General features: G+C 36.3%; 1 protein-coding gene across 6 annotated transcripts in view; it reads left to right on the forward strand.

Moving 5' to 3' along the window:
- The first annotated feature begins 7,224 nt into the window (after positions 1–7,224).
- Positions 7,225–24,922, forward strand: part of LOC122357077 (collagen alpha-1(XIX) chain) — a 120,265-nt gene continuing 102,567 nt past the window's right edge. For 3 of the 6 annotated variants that reach the window (XR_006252421.1, XM_043256264.1, XM_043256265.1), the window contains exons 1-9: positions 7,225–7,439; positions 8,969–9,093; positions 11,327–11,398; positions 12,617–12,716; positions 18,244–18,367; positions 18,574–18,849; positions 19,046–19,126; positions 21,445–21,564; positions 21,933–21,995. Coding sequence is in view for 5 of the 6 variants with exons in the window: in XM_043256264.1 (XP_043112199.1) it covers positions 7,438–7,439; positions 8,969–9,093; positions 11,327–11,398; positions 12,617–12,716; positions 18,244–18,367; positions 18,574–18,849; positions 19,046–19,126; positions 21,445–21,564; positions 21,933–21,995 (963 nt within the window). In the remaining variant the exon portion in view is untranslated. Of the gene's footprint in view, positions 7,440–7,629; positions 7,714–8,655; positions 8,900–8,968; positions 9,094–11,326; positions 11,399–12,616; positions 12,717–18,243; positions 18,368–18,573; positions 18,850–19,045; positions 19,127–21,444; positions 21,565–21,932; positions 21,996–24,922 lie in introns of those variants that run through there. The other 3 variants (XM_043256266.1, XM_043256267.1, XM_043256268.1) reach the window with 3 other exon arrangements.

Raw genomic sequence — 24,922 nt, forward strand, 5'->3', positions numbered from 1 at the left:
CACGTGACCGGCGACGTCACGCAACGCATGGGCGAGATAGTCCGGCTCAAGTACAAAACAAACTGCATATTTTTGGTGTATCTATAAACTAATGATAACTAGCTTTGACACATTTAGCATTGTAAAAAGCCAAAAAGCGCTATATAATAATAATGACCTGACCTGACTATCATTTCATGTTAGAAACGGTTAGAAAATGTTATACATGCCAATGCGGTGAATAAAAATGTGAACGTAAAATATATTTGTCACAGATTAAGACATTTCGGGATTTCATGTGTCGCATTGAATAGTTTAATTTCATGTGATCTATTTTAATTTTATCCCTTTACTGATTTTGATTTCGTGAGCTAAATGCACATTTGTTAAATTGTAATTAAATGTGTATTTTTGCAATGGTTAAAATTTTTATATGAAAAATTGTTTGAATAATTATTTTTTTTGTTCGTTTAATTATGCATCATAGGGTTTAATACTCTATTAAGTATAAGTATTCTTATTATACTCTGGCTCTATCTCTATATGATATTGGCTTTCAAATAGAAACAGCACATTTAATGTTTTTCCCTTACCAAAATGACTGGTATTAATGCAAAGCATTATTTTATTTTATTTAACTTAATTTTATTGACATGATTCTGTTTAATGATCTCTGGTCAAGACTGAGATGAATAAGTGCAAAAATAAATACCTAAAGCAAAAGTACAATTATTCACCAAACAATAAATTATTTAGTTTGAAAATAGTGAAATAATAATAAGAATTATATATTTTATCCAGCACGTTTCATACACAATGTTAAGTCAATGCGTATCATAAAAAGTATTTTATATATATGTATATATTTTATATATATTTATGTATTTTTATAATTAAAAATTATACCATCAATAAGAAATAAAGTCAACAATAAATGTTTTTTCTAAATAATAAAACATAATATAATTTAAAAAAGGGAATGATAAATAGATGATAAAACGTTGATAAAAGATGAAAAAAAGATGAGTGATTCTTTGAGCCGACAGACATTTTAGAAAAGGAGAAAGTGAACTTCCAAAAACAAAATGACCATCTGTCTTGATACTTGTCTCATGAGAAAGAAATCGCTTTCCAGATTTAAAGTTTAATCTCTTAAAATCCTTTAGCCCTTCTGCTGGGACAGTGTGTGAATGTTTTGACTGGAACTATTCATCCACACTCTTCTTATATTTAATCTAGCCCAAGTGTCTGTGAAATAATTCATGATACTTGCTAAATTTTAATTTCCCTTTCTTTATTTGAGATCCACCATGTGTGAATTCATAACCCGGGTTGTCCTTGATAACCAGTGAGCAAACCTGTAAGCGGTGGATCTTCTTCCTGCCAACTTTTGACGGAGTGACACATAGGGAGTCATTAAGCCCTTAATGTAATCAAGACTATTTCCATCCCTTACACCTCAGAACCAATTACCTAATATTACCGGCCTCCGTTTAGTGCCAGCTTTTTGAACCACTGAGTTCAATTACCACGCAGATGATTGGCAGAGAGTCAGCGCTGTTCCAGAGATGGAGATCTCACTCCAGAGGTCATCCACAGGTGAGCAGTGATTTAAAGCAGGACTTCGCCGTATGCTTTTAAAGTACAACAAAGGAGTCGAGAAAAACGTAATCATTGTCATACGTTTGGATTTTAAACAGGCCACACAAACACAATGCACGTCTAAACATGCGCACGGTGATCTATGATAGAAAGACTTTCCTGTAATCAGTTGAGGGATAAAACCAATTCACGTTCTCTGAAGAATGAACGTGTCTTTACTATAGATTAAGTGTAGAGTTATGCTAGAGTTTATTCCAAATAAAGCACAGACATCATCAATTATTCACACATGTACAAACAGCCTGCTAACACCGGATGATAAGCCTATAACCAGCAATCTAAGTTTTTTTCTTTTTTTTTTTTTTTGGCTGTGCTAACAGAAAATGTCTAGCTCAGCTTTTCTTTTCATTGAGATTCATCAAACATAATCTGCTTTCTGTCGCTATTTCTAATTAATTTTTTATCTCCTCAAATGGCTTGGCTGTACATCAGGAGAATGAATCCGATTCGATTTAATGAGGATAATTACGAGTGTAAAAGGTGTAAATGAATAACCTTCTTCTGGGTGATAATCCACACCGAGAGCTGGAAAAAAACCGGACAGGGCTGGACAGCGTTCAGGTAAAGTGGGATTTTAGAACTTAGAAATTAGCAGGGGATTTGCTAAAGACTGCTTTAAATTTAATATAATCCGTGCAAGATGTATAATGGAAGTGGAATACTTATCCTTGTTTTGTCATGTATATCAGACTTTAGGGACTTTTAACAATTTATTTTAACAATTACTTTTCGCTTTTTTTATTTGAAGGTAATTTCTGTGCCACTAGTGACAACAAGTTGATTGTTTTTAATAGCGTCTTCGCGAACATTTTCAACGTCTTGATTGGTGAGACAAAATAAATAACCCCGCCTCCAAAAGTACGCCATCGGTTAAGGCAGTGGCGTCAACTGTATCGCCCTCTTTAGGCTTTAGGCACTTTTAACAATTAGTTTTAACAATTACCTTCCGCGTTTTTGCTTTTTTAATTTGAAAAGAATTTCTGCGCCATTAGTGACACCAAGTGGATTGTTTTAATTAACTGTGTTCCCGAACACTTCCAACGTCTTGATTGGTGAGACAGAACAAAAAGCCCCGCCTCCAAACTCATGCCATTGGTTAAGCTACGGTGTAAACCTAGCCGAGCTAGTCGAATTGCCGCAACGTGACATGCCGGTTAAAATCCGTATGTTAAAACTGTAAAATTCGCTTAAATTAAGCTACGACCATATAGGGTTAATACTCACTTATTCACATTACTTCACATTGTCTAAGTGCGTCGAAGCACTGATTCAAATCAAAATAAAATTTCAAATAATTAGTGTTTCAGATTTTAATACATTTTAATATAGAAATAAAATTGATACTACGCTCATGTTACAAAGTCAATAGCGTTACTAGCTGCATTGCTTGTTCCTGTGAATGTTGTTTTTGCTGCTCAGGTATCTGGCCTTTATATAAACATGGCATCACTTTACACACTTTGGCACATTCAGACAGTTGCTATAGTGATTAAAGACCAGTGCAAAGTGATCAGGCAGGAGAGCAAGTGGCCGCAGGATAATCACCGATATATGATACTGACCGTGAGACCTCATGCAAACTGTGTTGCACGGAAATGACATGCAACATTGAGCGTTTATTGTAACCTTAAGATTCTAATTTATGCATTTGACACTTACTGTAAACCCAAAGCAATTTACAGTGCATCAACTGTGCACTTTTGCTCAGGCCATGTGAACGAAACCCTTGACCTTGACATTGCTAATGCTATTTTCTACCAGATGACCTATAGGAATGAAACTGATTGCTTATCTCGTATTAACAATAAACAATTTTTAAAAATAGAAACTAATAAACAGCACTGTCACAAGACCGGTATTTATGTTCGATAGCTGCTGGTCGATATAGCCACGCAGACATGAGCTCTTCAAAATATTTTTTTCTATCAGTTTACTTTGAAAAACAATATCTGAGGGGTTAATTTCTCCCAGGATCCTTTAAAATGCACACTCAGCACCGATACACACTCCCATTCCCTTTATAAGTGCACTACAGACTGCATTGTCTAGTCTCAAGGAGACTGATAGGCACCAGGAAACTTCCATTAGCCGTAAGTTACGGTGAGATACTGAATCTAATACCCTGATTTCATTTAGTCTCTGGGTCACATTTGCCATCTTTTTATCAATCGCATTTGTCCTTTCTACAATAACCTGACAGGAAAAGCCGGAAGTAGAGAACAGAGAGCATGATGGAAATTTTAAATGGTTTAAACGCAACATGAACTATAAGCGAGTCCTTAAATAAGTAGACTGTTGCAACCTTCTTTAGTTTTGTGAGTCAGATTTTCAAAGTGGCCCATTTATTATATGATACACCTGCTTATGCATGCTTCCCAGAATCCAAATTCCCAGCAACAAAGTATAATTTACACAATTTAAAATCTATTATTTTGACCAAACAAAGTCTAAATCCACCAAATCTTTGAAACAATGCATCTATAGTCTGCTCATACAAGCCAAAACATCTTTTTACCAGAAAATCATTAGCCATGTGCTTCATGGGAGATTTATACATTAATATATCTGTTGAATTCAATTTCAGCGAATGACTTTGGCTTTGCAAACGCTGACAGGGTGCATTTAGTCTTTCTTCTTTTGTGTTAGACCTGCATAAATGGGCATGTGATCTCGCTGCAGCAAAGTGAATGAGGTTTTTAGGACCTCTTGTTCTCGGTTGTTTGCAATATCCATCTATTTCGTTTTTTACTGGCAAACTGGAGCAACATGAGATACAGGAATAGAGCCATTGTTTGAGAAGCACTTTGGGGAAACAAAGCCTGTGTACAAAATATACAAACCATATGGCAATAGGAAAGACTCGTATAACCCATACTCCGGGTGATGCATTAAGCTAACAGACATTTCAATAGTGAGAAATATGCAACAACTGAGGAGAATGTAAACAGGGTGTCTCTTTAACGGCAGGTGCTTTGGAAAAACAGATGTTCCGTCTGATATCAGTTGATATTATGTGCGGATTGGGATGTTTGTTTGCCAGGAAAACAGCCTTCGAGAAAGTTTTTAAATGTGAAGAAGTAAAAGAATACACAAAATGTGTTGTTTGGGAACCAAACACCATCAGAGCTGAAGAGGGGTTTGTGTATTCCTCTGCTATAAGAGAAGAGCTTAAAATCCATGTACTAAGAGTTTGTTTGAAAGTGAATTAATTACTGTAAGACACATCATCAGTCTGGAGATGAACATGATGTCTGCTGATAAAACTTGTGTATAAAGATTTAAAGGGGTTACTGGGGGATTATGATAAATCATACATGACTACGCTGTTTAATTTTTAACAGACTCCTTGTTCGTCTTTGCATGCCTAAACAAGTAAATGTTTTTCGTGTGACTTCTTGGCCCAATTGCTCTGAAATAGGTGAACTTGCTTTGAGAAACAGAAAAACAACAGAAACCGCAAAAATAAAAAGAACTGAAAGTGCGTGTGCGTGCATGTTTTTTTAATTTTCATAAATCACATTTTCTTAATTGTGTTGTTTTTGTCACTGTGCTTTATATGTGTTGTTATATATATATATATATATATATATATATATATATATATATATATATATATATATATATATATATATATATGATATCATTTATATGAAAATATGTATATGTATTGTGTAATTATATATACAGAGTACACACATATATATTACATAAACAAAATGTTTATTTTAGATGCAATTAATTTTTGCCCAGCACAGATATACGTATGTATATTTGCAATAACATAACATCTTATGCTCATTTACAAAGTCATAAACATAAGGGATATATCGTATACACACACTCACACACATACATACATATATACATACATATTTATGTTTATATATCAGAAAAGCCAAACATAATATTAACAATTGAACAGAAATATCATATATGTAATATAAATTGCAAATAAAACAGATCACAAAATAGAAGCATTTTTATTTTAACTAAACCTTTGTCCTCACATTTTATAAAAAAACCTAACAAGGGGAACAGAGTCAACGTGCAGTGATAGTGAACAGATACTGACTGATGCATTCTGGGTCAGCATGCTTTCTGCATGTTATTCTAGTGCTAAACTTCCCATCGGCAGGCTTAAGGTGGTTGTTTCTCGGCGGTGGGACATTCTTCAACAGAACACAGGGGACATTATGATGGCATTGTAGCAGAAGTGCAAGTCTGAAGTGAATCACAGCTGAGAAGTCTCATTGATTCCCTGTCTGAGAAACAGCTGTTCTGAAAGCAGCTGGGCTGGGGGGGGTGCATGGTAATGTGGAGACACACTAATAAGGCCAATACAAACACAATCCTAAAAATGCGTCTCATTATTCATCGGTGTTGAGGGCCTTGTGTAAACACAAATGCGGTGGTCAAGAGAGTCAGATGGTCAGGTGAGATCTCGCAACGCGCTGCAAATCTCTGCTCGAAATGAACAGTGCTTCCAAAAGTAGAAGATTCATATGAAAGCCTCCAGAAGAATAAACAAGCTGTGGACTTATAGATAACTCTGTGTGGACAGTGTCGGAATTCATATCTTGAGTAGCACGTACCACAAATCTCCTCGACAAATCTCCCATATATTGAAGATCTGCGATATTTGTATTGGAGACTTGTAACGTAAGTTGCATTTGAAAATCAATGTTTGACTCGAATCATAGGGTTTTTGGTTGCAAACTCAATGCGTCGTTATTCAAAAACATTTCATTTTAATTTGACTTTTGTTTAATAATAATTCTATAATGTGGTATTTATTGAGTGATACACACAAGAAAACAAGCCCAAATTAAACAATGGCTAAAACTGACACGACACAGGATCGATAAACCACTAACAAATGAGAAATCGCAATCAAAAAAAAAAAAAAAAACATAAAAAATCCGTAACGAATTTGAAAAACAATGTACTGTATTAATGTAAAATTATTTCTTTTTTTACCTGTGTTTTGTAATTTTGCACTGCATCAAGCTATGTTGAAATGTATGTAAAATATGAATATTTTACAGATTTATTTCTTACAGTACAAGATACAAAAAAAAAACTACAGGCTGAACACTTCAAAAATAAAAGACAAGACTTTGCTCACATAAATAAAAAAATTCTAAATATAGGTTTTTTTATGTTTTTTGTGTCAAAAATTGTTTAATTTTGTAGCTAAAGACTTTGTTGCATGTGCTAAAAACACCCTGATAATCATTTAATGAAAAAGAATAATACTATTATAATATTTACACTATAATATATTTACATGATCAATAATATAATGTGCACTGAGATATAACAGCCATTCACAGTCCAAAATGTTTGCCGATGCAAATTAAATGTATTTTAATATTTTTATCATTATGCATGCAGCATGCACTGTGCATACAACCGACTAGAAATGTGAAAAACTTCAACTTAAAAAAAATACATATGCATTTTTTCCTGTTATTGGAAGTCTGCCTTTAAATGTTGACCTCTGATTTGAAGGAAAAGTTAGTACCCCTGCTATTGGTCAAGTAGCCCGTGCACTGTAGCGTGTTCCACAGGGAGCCCCTCAGAGTGTCCTGTCCGTCCTGATGTGTGCTGCTCTAATGAGTGGGTGGGAGGGTCAGGCAGTGCGACAAATAAGGACACGGTTCCTGCACGAGCTTTCATTCTCACTTTTATTTGCAAGTGCGCTTTGGACCCACAGCCGCCTAAAATGCGCTAATTAACCAAACAGGATTCGCTCGTGCTGTGTGTTTACGCCGGAATAATAAACTTTCTCAGCAAATGTAAGTAGCCCCGTGTTCATCTCTCTCTCTCTCTCTCTCTCTCTGTCGGTTGCTGTGACTTTGTAGGTGTTTTTTTTTTTTTTTTCTTGCAGAGTATGTGTGCGGTGTCATTTTTTTAATGATCATGTTTGATGTCATCTGAGTTTAACGCTGTCGGCGTTCGCGTGCTTGAAAGAGAGAGAGAGAGAGAGAGAGAGAGAGAGAGAGAGAGAGAGAGAGATTGAATGTTTTGGCATTGCTGATTTATCATCATTCGGCACACAGAGAAATTGCAGTAAGCAGGAGCTTTTGACCATTTTCGTGTAAATTAAATATTCGCAACTGTGCTTTCTTTTTTTTAAAGCGTGCTAATGAGACATGTGTTGGGTTTTTGTCTATTGCTAGTCAGTTTGGATTAAGTTTTAAGAAGCGATTTTGATCATTAATCATGACGTTTTGATATTAAACGATCTGGTTGAGGTGCACGTGCCGTTTGAGCATTGATTAGTTATGGATTTATATGTATGCGTGTGTCATAGATTCAACTTTCAAGCTTTAACGTTACATCAGATACATACGGTTAGTCGTGCAGAGTAACTTTCTCATTTTGTCTTTTTAACCACTTCAGGTACACTTACTATTGAGGGGGGAAAAGTAGTGCAAATATCCTAGTTAGTATGATTAGGCATGTCTAAATGAAAGAGAAAGGTTATTTGCTTCCATCAGTTTTTTTTTTTTTTTTTTTTTTTTTGGTAATATGTCATTTTTGCTTCAAAAGTGATGTGTAATGAAGTTATGAATGCAGGGTGAAAGTGCAATTTTAAAAATGTGTTGTTTTTATTTGTTTCCAAAAGTTTTAATTCGCTACCTGACATTGTGTGAAATACACCACCCGTGTAATGCAATGTTCGGTTTACAAAAAAAAATATAAAAAAAAAGCAGCTTTTCATATCGCTTTGTCATTATTTGAAAGTCAGGCTCTGAACTTGAGTTTGAAGTTCACAACAAACCATTTTGCCGCATGTTTACATGCAGAGATGCGCTAATGATTGAAGCCTGCAAAACAGCATGTGCTTCAAAACTCCATAGCACCGGTGTTTAATTATTTAGCGCAATTTGTTTGCCCTGTTACTTAAGAGCTCAATAACAACAGTCAGCGGTGGGTAACGGATCGTATTGGTTTACAGGAATCTGGCACTGGGTCCCCAGAAGCACCTCATGCTTGGAAACTTACTCTGGCCTGGAGTTTATTCTGAGGAGTGAAATGTCACACTTGACATTTTGCGTTAAAACGTTTCACCGCATAATTTGAAGCGCTGGACCGATTTTACAAAACACGATCTGTTCCCTACATGTTCTGTAAGATGGCTCGTTTTTCGTTTGCTGTCGGCTACGCTCGAAGATTCGCCATCCGGTTAAAGTTGAAATGGGTCAAACGTATTGAAAAGTAACTGTGTGAACGCACTGCAGTCGTACAGACGGTAACAAGTGGTGTTGCGTTACCCAGATCATCAAAGAGTTGTAAAAGTGACGTTGTTTTCTATTTCTAGGTTTTCAAGGGGCCCTTTCTCATGTGCCAAAGACGTCATGATTCGCTGTCTCGGATGGACTGTTTTCCTGTGGATCGTAAATTCCGTTCCTTTTACTTTGGGAATGACAGTGAATGAGAGACTAGGTATGTATTCCGTCACAGAAAGGTCCGCACCGAGATGTTTGCTTATCCTTCTCCTAAAGGTTTGATTAGAAGCGATTACATCTGTTTGGGTTTTTTTGAGCCTTGTTCGAGGTCAATGTTGACTTCGGCGCTCTGGTGCAGTGCGCCGCTGTCATCGCCTTTAATTAGCGCTCTGTTTAAGCTTTCTTGTTTGGAATCCTTGTATGCAAATGAATTGTTTGTGATGAAAGACGTCGAGCCCTCCTTTAAGAAGCAGGGACTCTTGCACGGCTATTTGAAATTCCTGCTCGCGAGGACATGGCGTCAAGCCCTTGACCTGGGTGGCATTAGTCAGAAGGCACCAGGACACATCCGCTCTGGTGTTATGTGTCTGATAGAATTGCTTTATTGGCCCCATTCAGATTAACCCGAGGCGATTAAGGAATATTATTGCACAGTGTAAATGCCCGCGAATGAGAGTCCTCTGAACAAGAGGACAGGCAAGCAATATTTTTGCCAGCTGAGTGAATTGCTATCTCCCGTGATCCACTGTGCGAGCGTGACATCCAGGAAGAGATTTAGAGAGGATTTACAGCATGTGTCTCGTCTCCTTAAGAGTCGGCAGTTTGCCAGCAGATGTGCTGATTTTTGGAATTTCCTGTTAATGCTGTGTTTCGTGGGTTTGCGGCTGTTGATGTAGATACGTTTGTGTGTTTTTGCATTTGTGTCTGTGTGAACGTCCTTTTTTATTTGGGATAATTGTTGTTGATGAAGCAGAATTCGTCCTTCAGCAATATCAGCCTGCAAATGTCATGGGAGGGGAGGCTGGGGCTTGTTGTTTCAATGGGATCTCGGCAGCTAGTAGGCTTTTCATGAAATAAAACCATTATTTGTTTCAGCCCAGTGTTATAAAAATGTTTTGCTTGATGCGAGTTTTCATATTTTCAGCTTGATTTTTATTAATCAAGGTGGATTTTATATTCCAATTTGGATCATGTTCTCGGGGGCAAACTGTTTTAATTAAATATCAGGTTGGGGAAGTTGAAGTTTTAGACTGTTGATGTGTTTACAACGTTTGTCAGCCAAAACAACTATTTGAAGTTTTTGAATGTTACTTTATTTCTTTACTTTTTTTTTTAGAATTGTTTTACAGCTTTGCTTTTGCTAAAAAGGCTATAATAGATTACAACAGTTTGGTTTTGGATATAAATATTCTGTTTATTTTATCAGTAAGGAAATTGATTTTTCAGCCATAATTTAAACTGTTAAAGACATAACTATGGTTAAGGTAGTTAATTTAATGGTACACTAGGCTGTATGTATGCTTTTGCAGGCTATATATATATATATATATATATATATATAATATATGCATATATATATATATATATATATATATATATATATATATATATATGTGTATGCATGTATATGTTTAACAGAAACATTTCTGGAGGTAAACTACATTACCCATAATTCTGCAAAAAATCATGCCAAAATAACTTTTTAGTGCTCCCTCATGCGAAGCCATGCGAATTATGTGATAGACTTCATATACTCTGAAATTGCGTACATGTTGTCATATAAATATGCAGGGTTTGCAAAAATATAAAATATATATTGGTTCTGTATACATAATCAACGTCTTTAAACCAAAAGTGTTTGAATAAAAGCGATGGTTAAATATGTCGTTCATAGAGTTTCGTGTGGTTGCATTAAAGACAAGCAGGTTTACACCTGTTGTAAAAAAACTTTTTTTTTTTTCTTCAAATTATGATTTTTAATGTTGTGATTTTACATTGTAGCTGGAGGGGTTAGGTTCATGGCTTATAACTGTTTGAATAAAGACTTACTTAAAACGTTTCTAGATTAAAGTGCTGGAAAAAGTGGACGGACACAGTTGCAATTTATGGGCTTGATGTCATAGTGTCATAGTTTCAATGTCCAGACACTCAAGCAAGCAAAAAAATCTAATATATTATTTTAAAAGCTAAGCTTAAAGATGTGCTCAAGTGAATAGTGCTCATGACATTATGAAAGTGAGTGGATGCTGCTTTTTATTTATTTTTTTATTTAGGGTACATGACTACACAAAAATAGATTTTTTGATACAAACCTACCCTTAGAAATATTCAGTGGAGTAAAAGCTGTGACTCTAGCTGTGGTCTCCTCTGTGCCGAATAACCTAAAACATTGGCAGTTTGTTTTGTTTTTTTTAAACTTCATTAACGCATGATATTTCTCTCCTCTGCAGATCATACATGTCCGCCCATGAAGCTGGAAGAGAAATGGCATACCAATGTGAACATCCACAGAGAATTCACAGGTACAAACAAAGAATCCTGTATATACAAATAGAAATCAAGAGCAGCTCGTCCTTACACAGTGCTGTTAAACATCACACTGGCTGTTTAAAACATCCCTAATGTTGCACATGGCTGACGCTGACAGAGCAATTTATACAGCTAATTTTGCATTTCCTGAAGGAAGTGCCAGTTCTTGCAAGCCAGCTAAAGAATACTGTCAAAGTTGTAGGTGAGCTGAGTTTTTTAAAAATGTGGTTCTGTAAAATCCAGCGTCGGAGGGTTTGCTATCTGTTGGCTGCACACAAAAATCAGTGTAAAGATGTCTAAATATAGTTTGGGGTTGGTAAAATTTTATAAATGATTTTGAAAGACGTCTGTTATGCTGACCAAGCAAAACAAAAAGACAGTAAAAACAGCAATGACGTAATGGTTACAGTTTAAAATAATTGTTTTGTATATTCCAGCATTTATTCCTGCTAAGCTGACTTTTCAACAGCCTTTACCTCAATCTTTAGTGTCACATTAGAAATGATTCTAATATGCTAATTAAGCTTAACAATGGTGAAGAGTTATTTTTTTTGTGAAAACTGAGATTTGATGAGTAGGATGTTCAAATGAGCAGCATTTATTTGAAATAGAATGTTTTTGTAACATTATAAATGTCTTTACTGTCACTTTTGATCCATTTAGTACACCCTAGCTGAATAAATATGCATATATATTAAAATAATTGACTGTAATGGTAAGGAAGACGTCAAGAAAGTAAAGACAAATCATTGTTTGATGTGCAAATACCTCAGTCCCTTTATCAATGTATGTTAGATGCTAGTTGTCAAATACTAGGATTTTAAAAGTATAAAGTGCATTAAAAATGGTATACCTAAGGCTGAAATCTACAAAACAAAGTTTGAATAGAATCTCTACTAATCGCAGAAGTTTAGAATAAGCCCCAAACCAAAATGTTTAAGGAATAACAATAGCGTTGCCTTGCTAATACTAATCATTCCAGATAAAAGACTACAAATGTGTGCCCAACAGTTTGCACAGGACAACATTTGCTGAAAATCTCTTTAGCCTAAAGCCAATGTTGTTCCTTTAGCGGAACATGGTGGTAACCGCTCTAAGGTCGTGTTTTCAATTCCCAAAATGTTTACACAATATACAGTTGCTTTGGATAAAAGTGCCTGGCGAATGCACAAACGTAATGTATGTTTGTCTTTTTCATCTCTTGTTTACAGGGTTTGATTTAGCTGAGAAGTTTCTTCTCAGAAAAGGCACTGTGACGGACAACAGGCCGTTGTTGAGACTGGGGAGTAAACCCTTGTTCAAACCGACAGAGTAAGTTCTGCAAACGTTGATGTGGTTTTGATAGCGTGCCATTTGTTTTCCACTCGCACATCGTTCAGGGGTTTGTTTTGTCTGAAAGCAATGTTAACTGTGACGGCCGAGCTGGACGTTGTTGCAGCAAATGCGCGTATCCATATGGATGTTTACGTAGTTTGGACGTGATCGACGATGTTCAGAATCTCTAGCATCTGGAGAGCGGAAAGTAGGACAGTTCCTTGCAGAATCGCTGCCGTGATGAGCATGTTATGATGGTAGTTTGAATTAATGCCCACTTCCACATGTTGCATGTTTTGGTTAGCCTTTCTGACAGCTTCTCGTATAAATCTCTGGACGGGAAAGAGCGCGGGTTGCCTCGCTGAACTACTGCCTGCTCTGAGCCATTCTCATTGCGTTTACCCCACTTAAGATTTGAAAATATGCCAAGCTGTTATTGGGTTTCTGCGACGCAAACCAATGTTTTCCTCGCTTTCTCTTCAACCGGCGTCCGCTGCAAAACTCAGGAGATGTCTTGTACGCTTTTAATGGTGTGTTGACATGGAATGACCCAGATATCGCGAGCTTGCTGAGATAATTCCCCTCGCATTGGTTAATAAGGATAAACTGTGAGGTGAGCCGTGAGACATGTTGAATAATTTGGACAGAATTAATTTGCAGACCGTGGGCAGTGGGCTCGACCAAGGAGAAAGAGAGGTGACTGTAATGGAGTACCGCCTAGAAGAGAAATCAAGCAGTAATGGGGAATCATGTCCTGTATATTAATTGCCTTAAAATGACTTTAATAACTTATAGCTCAAGGGTGACACCAAGTTCAAAGAAGGCTTCTGTGTTAGTTAGACTTTTCAGGTATGTTTAATATACGTAGAAAAGCCCTGGACATGTTGAGTTATGTAGGTCGTGTTCCATCAAGGTCAGCTGTCCAAACCGCGTGAACCCACAGCGTATTCATGAGTCCAAAGAGCTCAAATTGATGCTCAAAAGAAGTCTTTTGTATTTTGATGAAAAGCTTGTGGGATTGTGGAAAGTCGGAGGTGGGAAGACTAGAGTTGAAATTCCCCACTTCCGACCTCAAAGCGTTCCAATCGTCCGTACGTCATGGTAAACCGTAAACAAAATGGGGCGGCGGCATGATTTACGATAATTATGACAAGCATTAAAAGTGTGGTGTTTGCACTACAAACATCTGACAAAAAATCTTGGGTTGGATTATCAGGAAATGCAAGAACTGAAAGTCTTTAGGTAAAAGTGTCTGCTAAATGCATATGCAAATTACATTTAACATAATACCTTCTCAGAAGAAAAGGGATGTTTACACCTTTTTTTTTTTTTTTTTTGATGCTGTGAACATGACTATATAATATTTTATATTTTATGACAAAAATTATTTTTTAATAGTTGTTGATTTCCATAACTTTTTCCCTCACTGCTTAGCACTTTTTTTGCCGTAGTGTTGGAAATTACATCAAATTATACTCGTATGATCTAATTAAGTCAGGATTGATTATTCTTCCCCATTTTTTTTCACCAAAGTCTGTTGTTGAGCTTCATTCCCATGGTTGTGGAAGTAAGTTGGAAGTAAAGAATTCAGAGTTGTCTGTAACATTATTTTCTTAATTGTTTTATACACTGCAGGCCGCTGACTACCAAGACCACTATCTTTTATTTAAAAAAAAAAAAAAATTAATAATTGTATTTTTGTTTTTGGTGAACCTTGTTCAAAAAGCTCTGATAAATAAAAATAATTGTAAAATATATTTTTGTTTGATTTTTATTGTTATTTAAATATATTCAAAAATGCTGATTTGCTTCTCAAACAACGTTTATTATTATAATCAGTGTATTATTATTATAATCAGAAAGTGATACATTTTCCAGGATTCTTCAAATGGGAACTTCCAAAGCCCTGCATTTTATTTGGGATTAAAATCTTTTGAAACATTAAACTGTAAATGTCTTTACTGTTTGTTTTTTGATTGATACTTTTATTCAACAAGGACGCATTTAATCAATTTATTTAAACAGTATTTATTTGTACCATTTCCTCTGATTAATATCACTGTACCATACATAATCTCATTATTTTAAGTTGCAAAGCATTTAGACACTTTCAGTATGTTCTTAGTTAATGTGATGAGCTACATCTGTGTAAACTTGAAGAGAACCGACTACATAAATCCATTTAAAATGTCCCTGGGACCAGTTAGTTAAATGTAATCAACAGAAGAGGTTCTGAGAAAAGTTTTTTTTTTTTTTTTTTTTTGAATGCCACTGATTTGATCATTTGTTATCTGAAACAAAAAGATGAATTCATTTGCAAGCATCTAAGATTTCAGGGCAGTACATTGCACGATAAAGCAGTACATTGTTTAATATTTTTAGGTCATTTGTTCCTTTGTGTTTCATCACAGTATTTAGCTCAGTCTAACTGATTATTTTCTCTGGTTTTAAGCACACCTGCTGGTTTGGCCGTAGAGATTTAGAACCCAGTAGATGTCTCTTGTACCTCCACACAGTGAAAAATAACACCCAGTCATCAGCACAGGGAAAGGGGGGATATTTTTAGCGTTTTTTTATACAACTGTAAACACACTGTTTGCTCCCCGGGACCCTGATGGAGTCATGGGTCAGATGATTTGTGATCTGTTGCTCTATCTGACTCCTGGTGGTCAGTGGCCTGCTGTGGGGCCTTCTATCTGCTGCTCAGACCTGCCCTCACAGACCAACTGTGAGTCTTTTTGGCTGGAGGTGGAGTGCAGATTTGAGGGATGAGAATGCCAAGTTGTCTACCCGGACACACACACGCTCAGACACACGCACAGACACACACACACACACGCACAGATGCACACGCACACGCACAGACACACATGCACAGACACACACACACACACACCGCCAGACCTCAATTAAGCTGAACTCTGACAGGTGATGGCGTTAGTCAGCTGGATGTATCGGGGGAGGAGAAGGGGGTCAAAGAGCCCCCAGCACAAACTCCAAACATCTCTCACTTTACTCGCAGGAAATGCAGCCAGGCCCCGTCGTCCAGTTGATACGGTCACATGGAAAGAGGAGGCTCCACTCCTCCAGACTATTTTCCATTAGTTGATTCACAGATGACTCTGCTAAGAAGTGCTAATTGCATGTTTGGTATTTGTTTTTATGAGAGGCAAGGGGTGTGGGAACGATCTGAAAAGTGTTGGGGCAGGCACAATATAAAGATTGTAAACTTTGCTCGTGAATATTAATTTTGTGATGTAATGTTTGAGGGGTAGTCCTGACTGAGTTGTTGAAAGGAAGATTATGATAAAGTAGGCGTACTTCCCGTTTGTTCATGTCACTGCTTGTTTCTGTGTGGCCAGTTCATTATTTTATTTAATTACAAAAAATTTTTTGTATGGGGATTATATTATATTTATTGGATGCCAGCCTTTATTATGAAGTTAGATACTTTTTAATAATGTTTTATTACATTTTTAATTTGTGTGTGTGTGTGTGTGTGTGTGTGTGTATACACAAAAGAAAGATGTTTGTATAAATATATTGTGTGTGTGTGTGTGTGTGTAATAGAATATAATTAGCATAGGGGAATGAACTTAGGCCATAGGTCTTTTTTTTTAGCAGTTGTATTATTTGTTTGCTTATTAATCTGCATGTTCAGAGATTAGTTTAATATAGGCTGCATTAGAGTGTTACATCCCATCATATTTGGCATATGGCCTCTGATGTTCCTATTTAACAGCTCAGTGATGAAGTGAATTGATGTCATGGTGCCCAGGTTGGTGCGCCTCGAAACGCTGCACTCACTTATGAGGTCTCTCTCGGCACAAGTCCATTCCACCGGCTGGCCATATCAAGTTTAATTTAGGGTTGCATTCATAAAATCAATTACTCAACGTTTCCAAAAAAAGTCTTTATTCTCTAATTTTAAACCTGTCACCGCCTCCTTTATCTAGATAAATGCTAGATTGAGTTTCTAAAGCCGTTCCAACGAGACTTTATTTCTTATGTGGAATGCATAGAAGATGGTTTGAGAATATTATTTTATTGTATGCACAATTTTCAAAGCCATGTGATATTTTTTTGGCGTTATTCACAAAAATTTGTCACATCCATTGAAATTTTGAAACTTTATTCACGTTTCCTTACATCTCCCTTTGTGTTCCGCTGTATCTTCAGGGTGAGTAAGTGATATTTTGAGTAGATATAATTAAAAATTTTGTGGACAGTTTTAGTAATATTCTGGCCGTTGTCCTGTAATACATCTGTACTAGTTTCCAATAAGACCCTCTCCTGTGACTTCATCTTATCCCAAATCATTTGATTTTGCCAGCATGTAAAGTCAGAGTATATATCATTTTAATAATGTGCATTTCCCTCACTGTGCCTGTGAAAGCAGGAGATGCACTATGCAGACGTGCCTAGAGAGAATAGAGAATGATCTATTTGAGAATAAACTCATTTTCAGCCTGTCTCTTGCAAGCCTGATCTCTCTCTCTCTCTCTCTCTCTCTCTCTCTCTCTCTTTCTCTTCTGTCCTTTCATACATGAAATCTTCTCATTGTCAGTTTTGCTGACTGTGTTTGATGAAGTGCCAGTAAATTACCAAATAACGTGTGAAAGAAATGAAAAGGGAAAACTAGTAATTCTTACTTACAGTGTTATGAGATTCACTCAAAAATGTAATATTTCTCTTTCAGCAATTTTAATAACCGAATGAACGCTTTTAAAAGTGTTTTTGCTTGCTTTCTTGTACCATGAGCTTTCTTTAAATCACAGTTGCCGTCTTTTATTCAGAAAAGTGAAAAGATCTTGGTGGTTTCAAACAATGCACAGACAGTCAGAATGATCTCGGTTTATGAAAGAACACGTTCACAGTGTTTTCTGTTAAATTCATCTGATAAATCTTACAGGCAAGACTAAAGAGAAAAATGCAGAGGAGAACATGGATGCCAGTGCGCTTGGCTTATATAAGCTTTTAATAGAAGTTTTTGCTAATTGAAATTAGCACTTTATTGCTGAACTGATGCAGTAATTAAACACTCTTGAGAGCATTCTTGTGCTCTCTCATGTGGCATTAGGGAAGTGTGATTCAGTTACTGAGTCATTTTGTTTTCAATATGCAGTCGTTTCTTTCCACAATTTAGCCAAAATTTTGGTCAATTTTCTATTAATTTTGTATTAACTTATTTTAAGCAATAAGCTTACTTAAAATCAATTAGAAGTAACTTTATTTATCAATGAATCCTAAGAAAATGCATTACAGTATTAATAAAAAGTATTAAAAGTATCAGCGTATTAGAATGATTTCTGAAGGACCATGTGACACTGAAGTCTAGTAAAGATGCTGAAAACTTTGCATTACAGGAATAAATGTTTAAATATGGAAAAAAAAAACATTACTTTATAACTCTAGTTTTTAAATGCTCTTACTATGACTTAAATGTGGTCTTAATGGTCATATTTCTTTTTGTGTTCTACTTTTTATTTTAATAAAATTTGTTGTCTCTTTTTTTTTTTTAAAGATCTGTGTTCCCAAATGGTCTTTCTCATGAGTACTCCGTTATTGCCACGTTCCGGCTCAGAAAAACCACAAAGAAAGATCGCTGGTTTGTTCTGCAGATCTTTGATAAAGGTGGAGATACACAGGTATGTGAAAAAAAGATTTTATTTGGCTCTGCAAAAAATACATTGATCAAGACCACATTCAAAACCAATAAATCCTACGAGGCCGGCAAAATAATCATTATATAAATGGCACTCACACTACAGTCGCTTCAGACTTCAGTCAGCTTATCTCATTAACTGTCTTAATGAGCCACTAATGTTCATCCCTTCTTCTCTCCTTCATTTAGGTGTCATTAATAGTGGATGGAGCTAAAAAAACTGTTGAGTTTTTGGCTCAGGGTTTTCTGAAAAACAGCCTCTTGTACGTGTTCAAGAACCGAGACCTGCATGCCCTCTTCGATCGACAGTTTCACAAGCTAGGTGTGTCTGTCGAGAGCAATGGAGTCTCCATCTACCTGGACTGCAAATTGATCGAGCGTCAGGTGACCGCTGAAAGATCTGGCATGAACGTGAGCGGACGCACATTCATCACCACTCGAGTGGAGGATGGACGTCCAGTGGATGTGAGTTGGATGAAGGTTCTCATCGCTTGCTAAATCTGAATATGAATGCAAAGCTTTACTTTTAGTGATTGTTAAACTGTTTGAGGGAACTTCACTGACTTCATGCCAAATTGAGTAGTTTGCTGCAAAGTTGTTAGATTGATTTGTCACGTATGTCTGTGTTCATGCCCATAAATGTCAATTTAACAATTAACAGATTGAACTTCAGGAGATTCTGATCTTCTGTGACGCTAGAATAGCTGACCTGGACAGATGCTGCGATTCTCCTGGAGTTACGGTAAGATGTTCAGGTTTATGGTGCAGCAGTGTTAAAGGGTTTAATTTTTTGTTATTAAGTACTTAACCCCATGTCGTTTCAAACCCATAAAAGCTTTGTTTGTCTTTGGAACACAATTTAAGATATTTTAGATGAAAACTGTCCCATTGACTACCATCAGTGGTTCAACCACAACGCTACTGGAATACTTTTTGTATGAAAAGAAAACAAAAATAACGACTTTACTCAACAATTCATCACCGTTGCGCCATTTTTGTAGAATATCCACCAGAGGCAAATTGAGCATGCTGTTCCGTGTCGGATGCAAAAAATGGTGCTACGGTGACAAATTATTTTATGATGCTAAGGCTGAACCATCAACTTGACAGTGTCTTTTATACTTTTCTGGACTTTGACAGTGGTGTTTATTTGGCAGTCAGTGGGACAAACCTTCCTGTTTTCATCCAAAATAAAATTAACAAAGCTTTTATGGGGTTGGATGACATTGAGGGTAATATTAGTACTGAAATTAGGGGCATGAAATATTCATTAAATAAAACCAGGACAGTCACATTTCAGCACTGCTTACTGAATACCATTAATAATTCTGATAATGTTCGAAAATGGAACTGTCTCTTTGCAATTTCCTGTGTTGTGGTAATGTGGTCTAGGTAGCTTTTTGAAGAGGTCAAGTCAAGTGACTCACCTTGCTGCCTACTACCTACAAAGAAAACCGCCTCATAAGGGCTCATGTTTATCCGATCTGGAACGCTCTACATAGGCAGCAACTTTGTGTGTCTTTGACACCACTGAACAATTACAAAGTCATTCTGATTCTGATTCAATTTGTTCCTAACATATTGCTAAGCTGTTGATGTGATATACTAATAAACGTAAAACTACACCGTGCACTGAAATTGGTTTTCTGAAGAATACCATTTTCCATTGTTTTTCATCTCATTGCCATGCATTTCGTGATTTCCTTCTCTGAGAAGGATACATGAAATTCTGAATTTGGCCTAAAAAAAAGATATTACAACTCTTAAAATGTCATCCACGAAGGCAAAGATGTAGGTTTTGGGATAGAGTGCTTGTGATTTCTATGTATTTTTCTTGGACCGATCGTTTCCACTGTGGACAAAGCCCTAGAGGGCCTCCTTTTAGCTCGAGTTGCTCCGGTCGATAATTTCTAATTAATTAAAGGCAACATTCTGTCTTAAACGATTGGATTAGAGAAAATCCACAGCCCTGCTCAATGCTGTAATTGGTACATGGTCTTTACAGTTGTGTGCTAATCCCCCCTCTCAGCGTTTGGGATAATGTTTCCTTAGTGTTTTTCACATGGAAGTGGAATGGTCCAAATGGCCAGTGGGGCCGGTCATGTAATTAGGCAACACAGATGATTGCCTAGGGCACCAGCTCTTGAGGGGCCACAGTTTACTGAGCTCATTTTTTTTGAGGCATTAGTTAGGATGGGAAAAATTTAGAATAACAGTTTTGATTCCTCTTAACAATTCAGATTCATGACTCGAGTAAAAAATGTGACTTTGAAGGAATGTAAAGGAATAAAAGAGAAGATAAATTTAATTTACTAAAATATTCTTAGTTTATTTAAGCTGCTTTATTTAAACCCTGCCATTCAGTGTCTGACATCAGGATTTTATTTTAAGAAAGGATACATTAAATTGACCTAAAGGGACAGTAAAGGTATTTGTAGTTAGTGAAAACAAATCAACAATTAATCTTTGATATTAAGAAATGATAGTTAATAGTAAGAAATGATTCTTGATCAATAAATCAGCATATTAGAATTATTTGTATGATCTTATGACACTGAAGTAACGGCTGCTCAGGAATAAAACAGATTACTTAAAATATGTTAAACTATCTTAATTTCTGATACATTTTTTATACTATTATAGTTATTACTATAATATATGCGGCCGTGCTTAACCCAAATCTTTGAACAGTAGTGCATTTAGGCAATTCTTGAGACTTTTTAATTAATTTTCTTTAAGTTTTGATTCTCTGTAACTGAAAAGATTTTACTGAAGACGCTGCAAATGCTGCTCCTAAAGTCATTAAAACGGAGCTCTAATGCAGATAATTTTTTGCCCGCGTCACATTAATGTGACTTTACTGAACCAAATGATATATCAGGTGGTAGAATTATGCATTACACAAGAAAATGCATACATGCATGCATAATGTAGAAAATCCCCATAAATCCCATCTTTATGCAATTCAAAGTGTATAATTGATTATCCCGTTTGTCTACATTTGAATAATTTAACACTAACCCATGTATTTATTTTTTTTTATTTTTTTTTTTTAACCAGTGTGAACCTGTAGTGACCCACAACCCCACAGCGGCCCCACTGGTCACAGGATACCTCCACAGAATGCTGTCCATGCCTGCCCAGCTGCCCAGCGACCGATGCCACTGTCCCTCTCTGAAGGTAAAGTTAAACCACGAAGGCATGCTATAAGTGAGCGAGTTAGATCTCCACAATGGATCCTGAGGTAATGCCGCATACAAAATGAATGGCCAATTAAAGGACATTTATGCCAGTCCGTATACCTGGATGACAGCCAGAGGCAGAAATAAAAGCTTATTAGAAGCAATTTAGCACAAATAAGGGGGTGTTTGGGCACAGACATGCACTTCATCAGCGGGTGATGTTCAGCTAATCTCTTCTGAAGTACAAAGAGCCAGAGTTCAGGCTAGGACTCCTCTTTGAATTTTGATCACAGCGTTTTAGACCTGATACAGGCAGCCGATTTAGCATATTAACATTGAATAATGTGACTTATGTGTATTTGAAAGGGGGATCAAGGGCTTCCAGGTTTGGCAGGACATTCTGGACAAAAGGGAGATAAAGGACAAATGGTAAGGAATGGGTTTCATCAAAATCACACATTGATTTTTTTTTTCCCCCTTTAATAACACAAAATTGCTTAGCTCTTTGTTCAGTGACATTTTAATAGATTTTTCTTTTAAATGACAGAGTTCATGTGAATTACAACTTACAATCTGTAGTTTTCAGTGCAGGTTTTTAAATAACTTCATGGCATTTTTTTAATAACATTTAAGTGTTCACCTATACATAATTTCTAGTAGGCTTTAGTGTTTTTTTTTCCCAGAAGTTATATTATTATCCCAACACTTTGGCTTCTCTTTAAAGTGTGAAGTATCTTAGCAGTAAATGGCCACGTTCTCTCCCTCGTGTTTCATTGAGACTCGAGCCACTGCAAGAATGATTGAAATCCGTACAAATGAGCAGCTGATGATATGTTTGTTGAGGACAAATGGTCTTTAAGGTCATTTGCCTAATTAGTTTGTTGTGTTTTGGAATAGAGATGTTTCTCGACAAGTAACACTTGCTTAGTTTGGGGTAGAAACTTCCTCAGTACTGTTTGAGAACAAGCAGCCAATAAATTGTACTCCTATAGGACCAACTTCTAAGGAATTTTTCTTTACTTCCTGCATAATTAATACAGCTGCTTCCCAACATTTTTTTTGGTAGAAATCCAGTAGGAAATGAGACTACGGTTGTAGTATTGATCTTTCAAATTATACTGCACAACAGATGCATTACTGTAGGCCGTGTTGCAGCGCATATGAAAATGATTGTGTTGTTGCATTTTGATGCCGCCTTCTGCTTCAGATGCCGCCTTCCTCTGAAAGCGACTGTTCAATGTCAAACTGAACTACATTAATTTGTTGATCCCAAATATGATGCTGTATTTTTCTCAGTCTAATAGAATACCGAACAGGTAATTACTTTTGGAACGTGACATTTTTGTTATTAGCACATACTGAATTTATGATGCATTTCCAAGACGTTGTATCGGTGCTACGAACATTTTAATAGAGGTCTGCTGAAGGTGAAAGTGATTTTATTGTTTTGTAGGTGCCTCTGGGTTTGATAAAATCATTGTTTGGGCTACTGGAATCTCAAGTATTGTTACACTAGACAGGCTAGATAATTGGCTAATTCAGCATTTCATGACACTCAAGGCTATTGTTTTCTTTCCTCGTGGCTCGCTGTAGATGTTCATGCTCAGGTTCTCAAATTGTCACGGCTGGAATGCTGCACAGCACCCATGGAATAAGTGGACAATCCCATGGGATATTCTAGGATCGGGTTTAACACTTGTCAGAGAGTCAGATCTCCATTTGCAGTAGTTTAAAGTCAATAGGTCATCACAGAGAATTTTGTCTTTCATCGTGCTATTTTAAAATGAGCATTCTCGCGTATCTATCTTCTGACTTTTGTCTTGTCACGGTAGGGCGGTTGTTAATCAGCGCTTGGTGTCAGAACTGTCTGGACACACTTAATTTGTTGCCCGTGTAAGTGATGGTATTAGGCAAAGGGACATTCTCATTCTAGAAAGCATTTTATTGGACAAAGAAACCATAAAAGCTGCAGTGAACAAGTTATTTTGTCCCATTTGGTAAAAGCTTATTTTGTCAAATTTGAGGAGCATTTTGATTATGCGAGGGGCTTATTTCGATGGCATCTTCTCATCTAAACTAAAATAATCTTGCATATTTATCTGTGGATACAATGAGCCGCTTATTGTATACAAACCTAATTTTCCTTAGAGCTCACAGATATTGAATAAAAAGCAGAAGTTAGATTTTTAATTACATGGGGTCTTTTCGAGTTTTATTATTTTTTTTTTTTTTTTTTTTTTGTGGCTGTTGCTTTGCTGCTCATTAATCAATGTTCACTGTCAAAACAGTCTGGACACTTAATTTGTTGTCCAATTTTTTTTTTTAGTACTCCATCTGGTTTTAAGGCTTTCCTGAATGTTTACTGTGATTAAACAGCAATGAAAATGATGATTTCATGCGTACATATAATTAATCTATCATTTACTAGTCATATACTCATAGGCTTAAACTCATTTAACACTAGATTAAGTGGGCGTTAAGTTTTGTAAACAGATTATAATGAATTTCGGGCCAAGCTCATTTTAACAACTTATTTTTCTTTTTATGACCCCATATAATCATTGAAAAATGGCTTTTTCTTTCCTGTCGCACATTGATGCTGATATACTATACTATAGTCAGTAGTTTGTTTTTAGTAGCATTTGCTAATGCTAGCCGGTTTCAGATTTAATGGGGAGAGACAGTCTCATTCTAGAAAGCAGTTTATTAGATAAACAGTTTTCTTCCCCTCTACAGTCTTTTTGGTTTTTCCGTATCCATGTTTTTTGCCATCTTTCAGTAGTATGCTGGAATATCACTGGAATCAGCGCAGAGCTAATGGATACAAACTAAAAGCCACAAAAATGAGATTTTTTATTACATGGCTTCTTTATGTAGATGAAAGTTGTGGTTACATAAGCCTATTGTGTGCATTTGCCACATTTACATTAAACTCGTAACGAAAGCTCACGAGAATCTAAGCCCCATGTTTCTGACGTTACGCTTAAGCCAGAAGGCTCGTATCCAGCATTGAGAGAAGAATCTGACCCATATTTCTGCTATGTGGGAATTCATGAATGTTGGAAACTGAAAACGCATTACAGATAAACGAAGCACATGCATTTTATGGCTGGTGATATTTTCAGAGCCTCCCGCTGTTTCTGTTCTGTTATTTATTCCTCAAAGAGAAACATTTGAATATCATAGACAAGCATGCTGGGTATCAAACGGACATTTCAAGCTCTATGTTTGCAATGTAATTTGTCAATGACACACCATTCTTTCTTTCTTTTTTGGAAAGAAATGCAAAGTTATGGAGGCAGGGAGAATGGGAGAGTCATGCATATGCATTAAAGCACAGATTTGGTTTACTGCAG

Source organism: Puntigrus tetrazona, chromosome 13 (assembly GCF_018831695.1).
Source record: "Puntigrus tetrazona isolate hp1 chromosome 13, ASM1883169v1, whole genome shotgun sequence".
In the NCBI taxonomy this organism is placed as follows: Eukaryota; Metazoa; Chordata; class Actinopteri; order Cypriniformes; family Cyprinidae; genus Puntigrus; species Puntigrus tetrazona.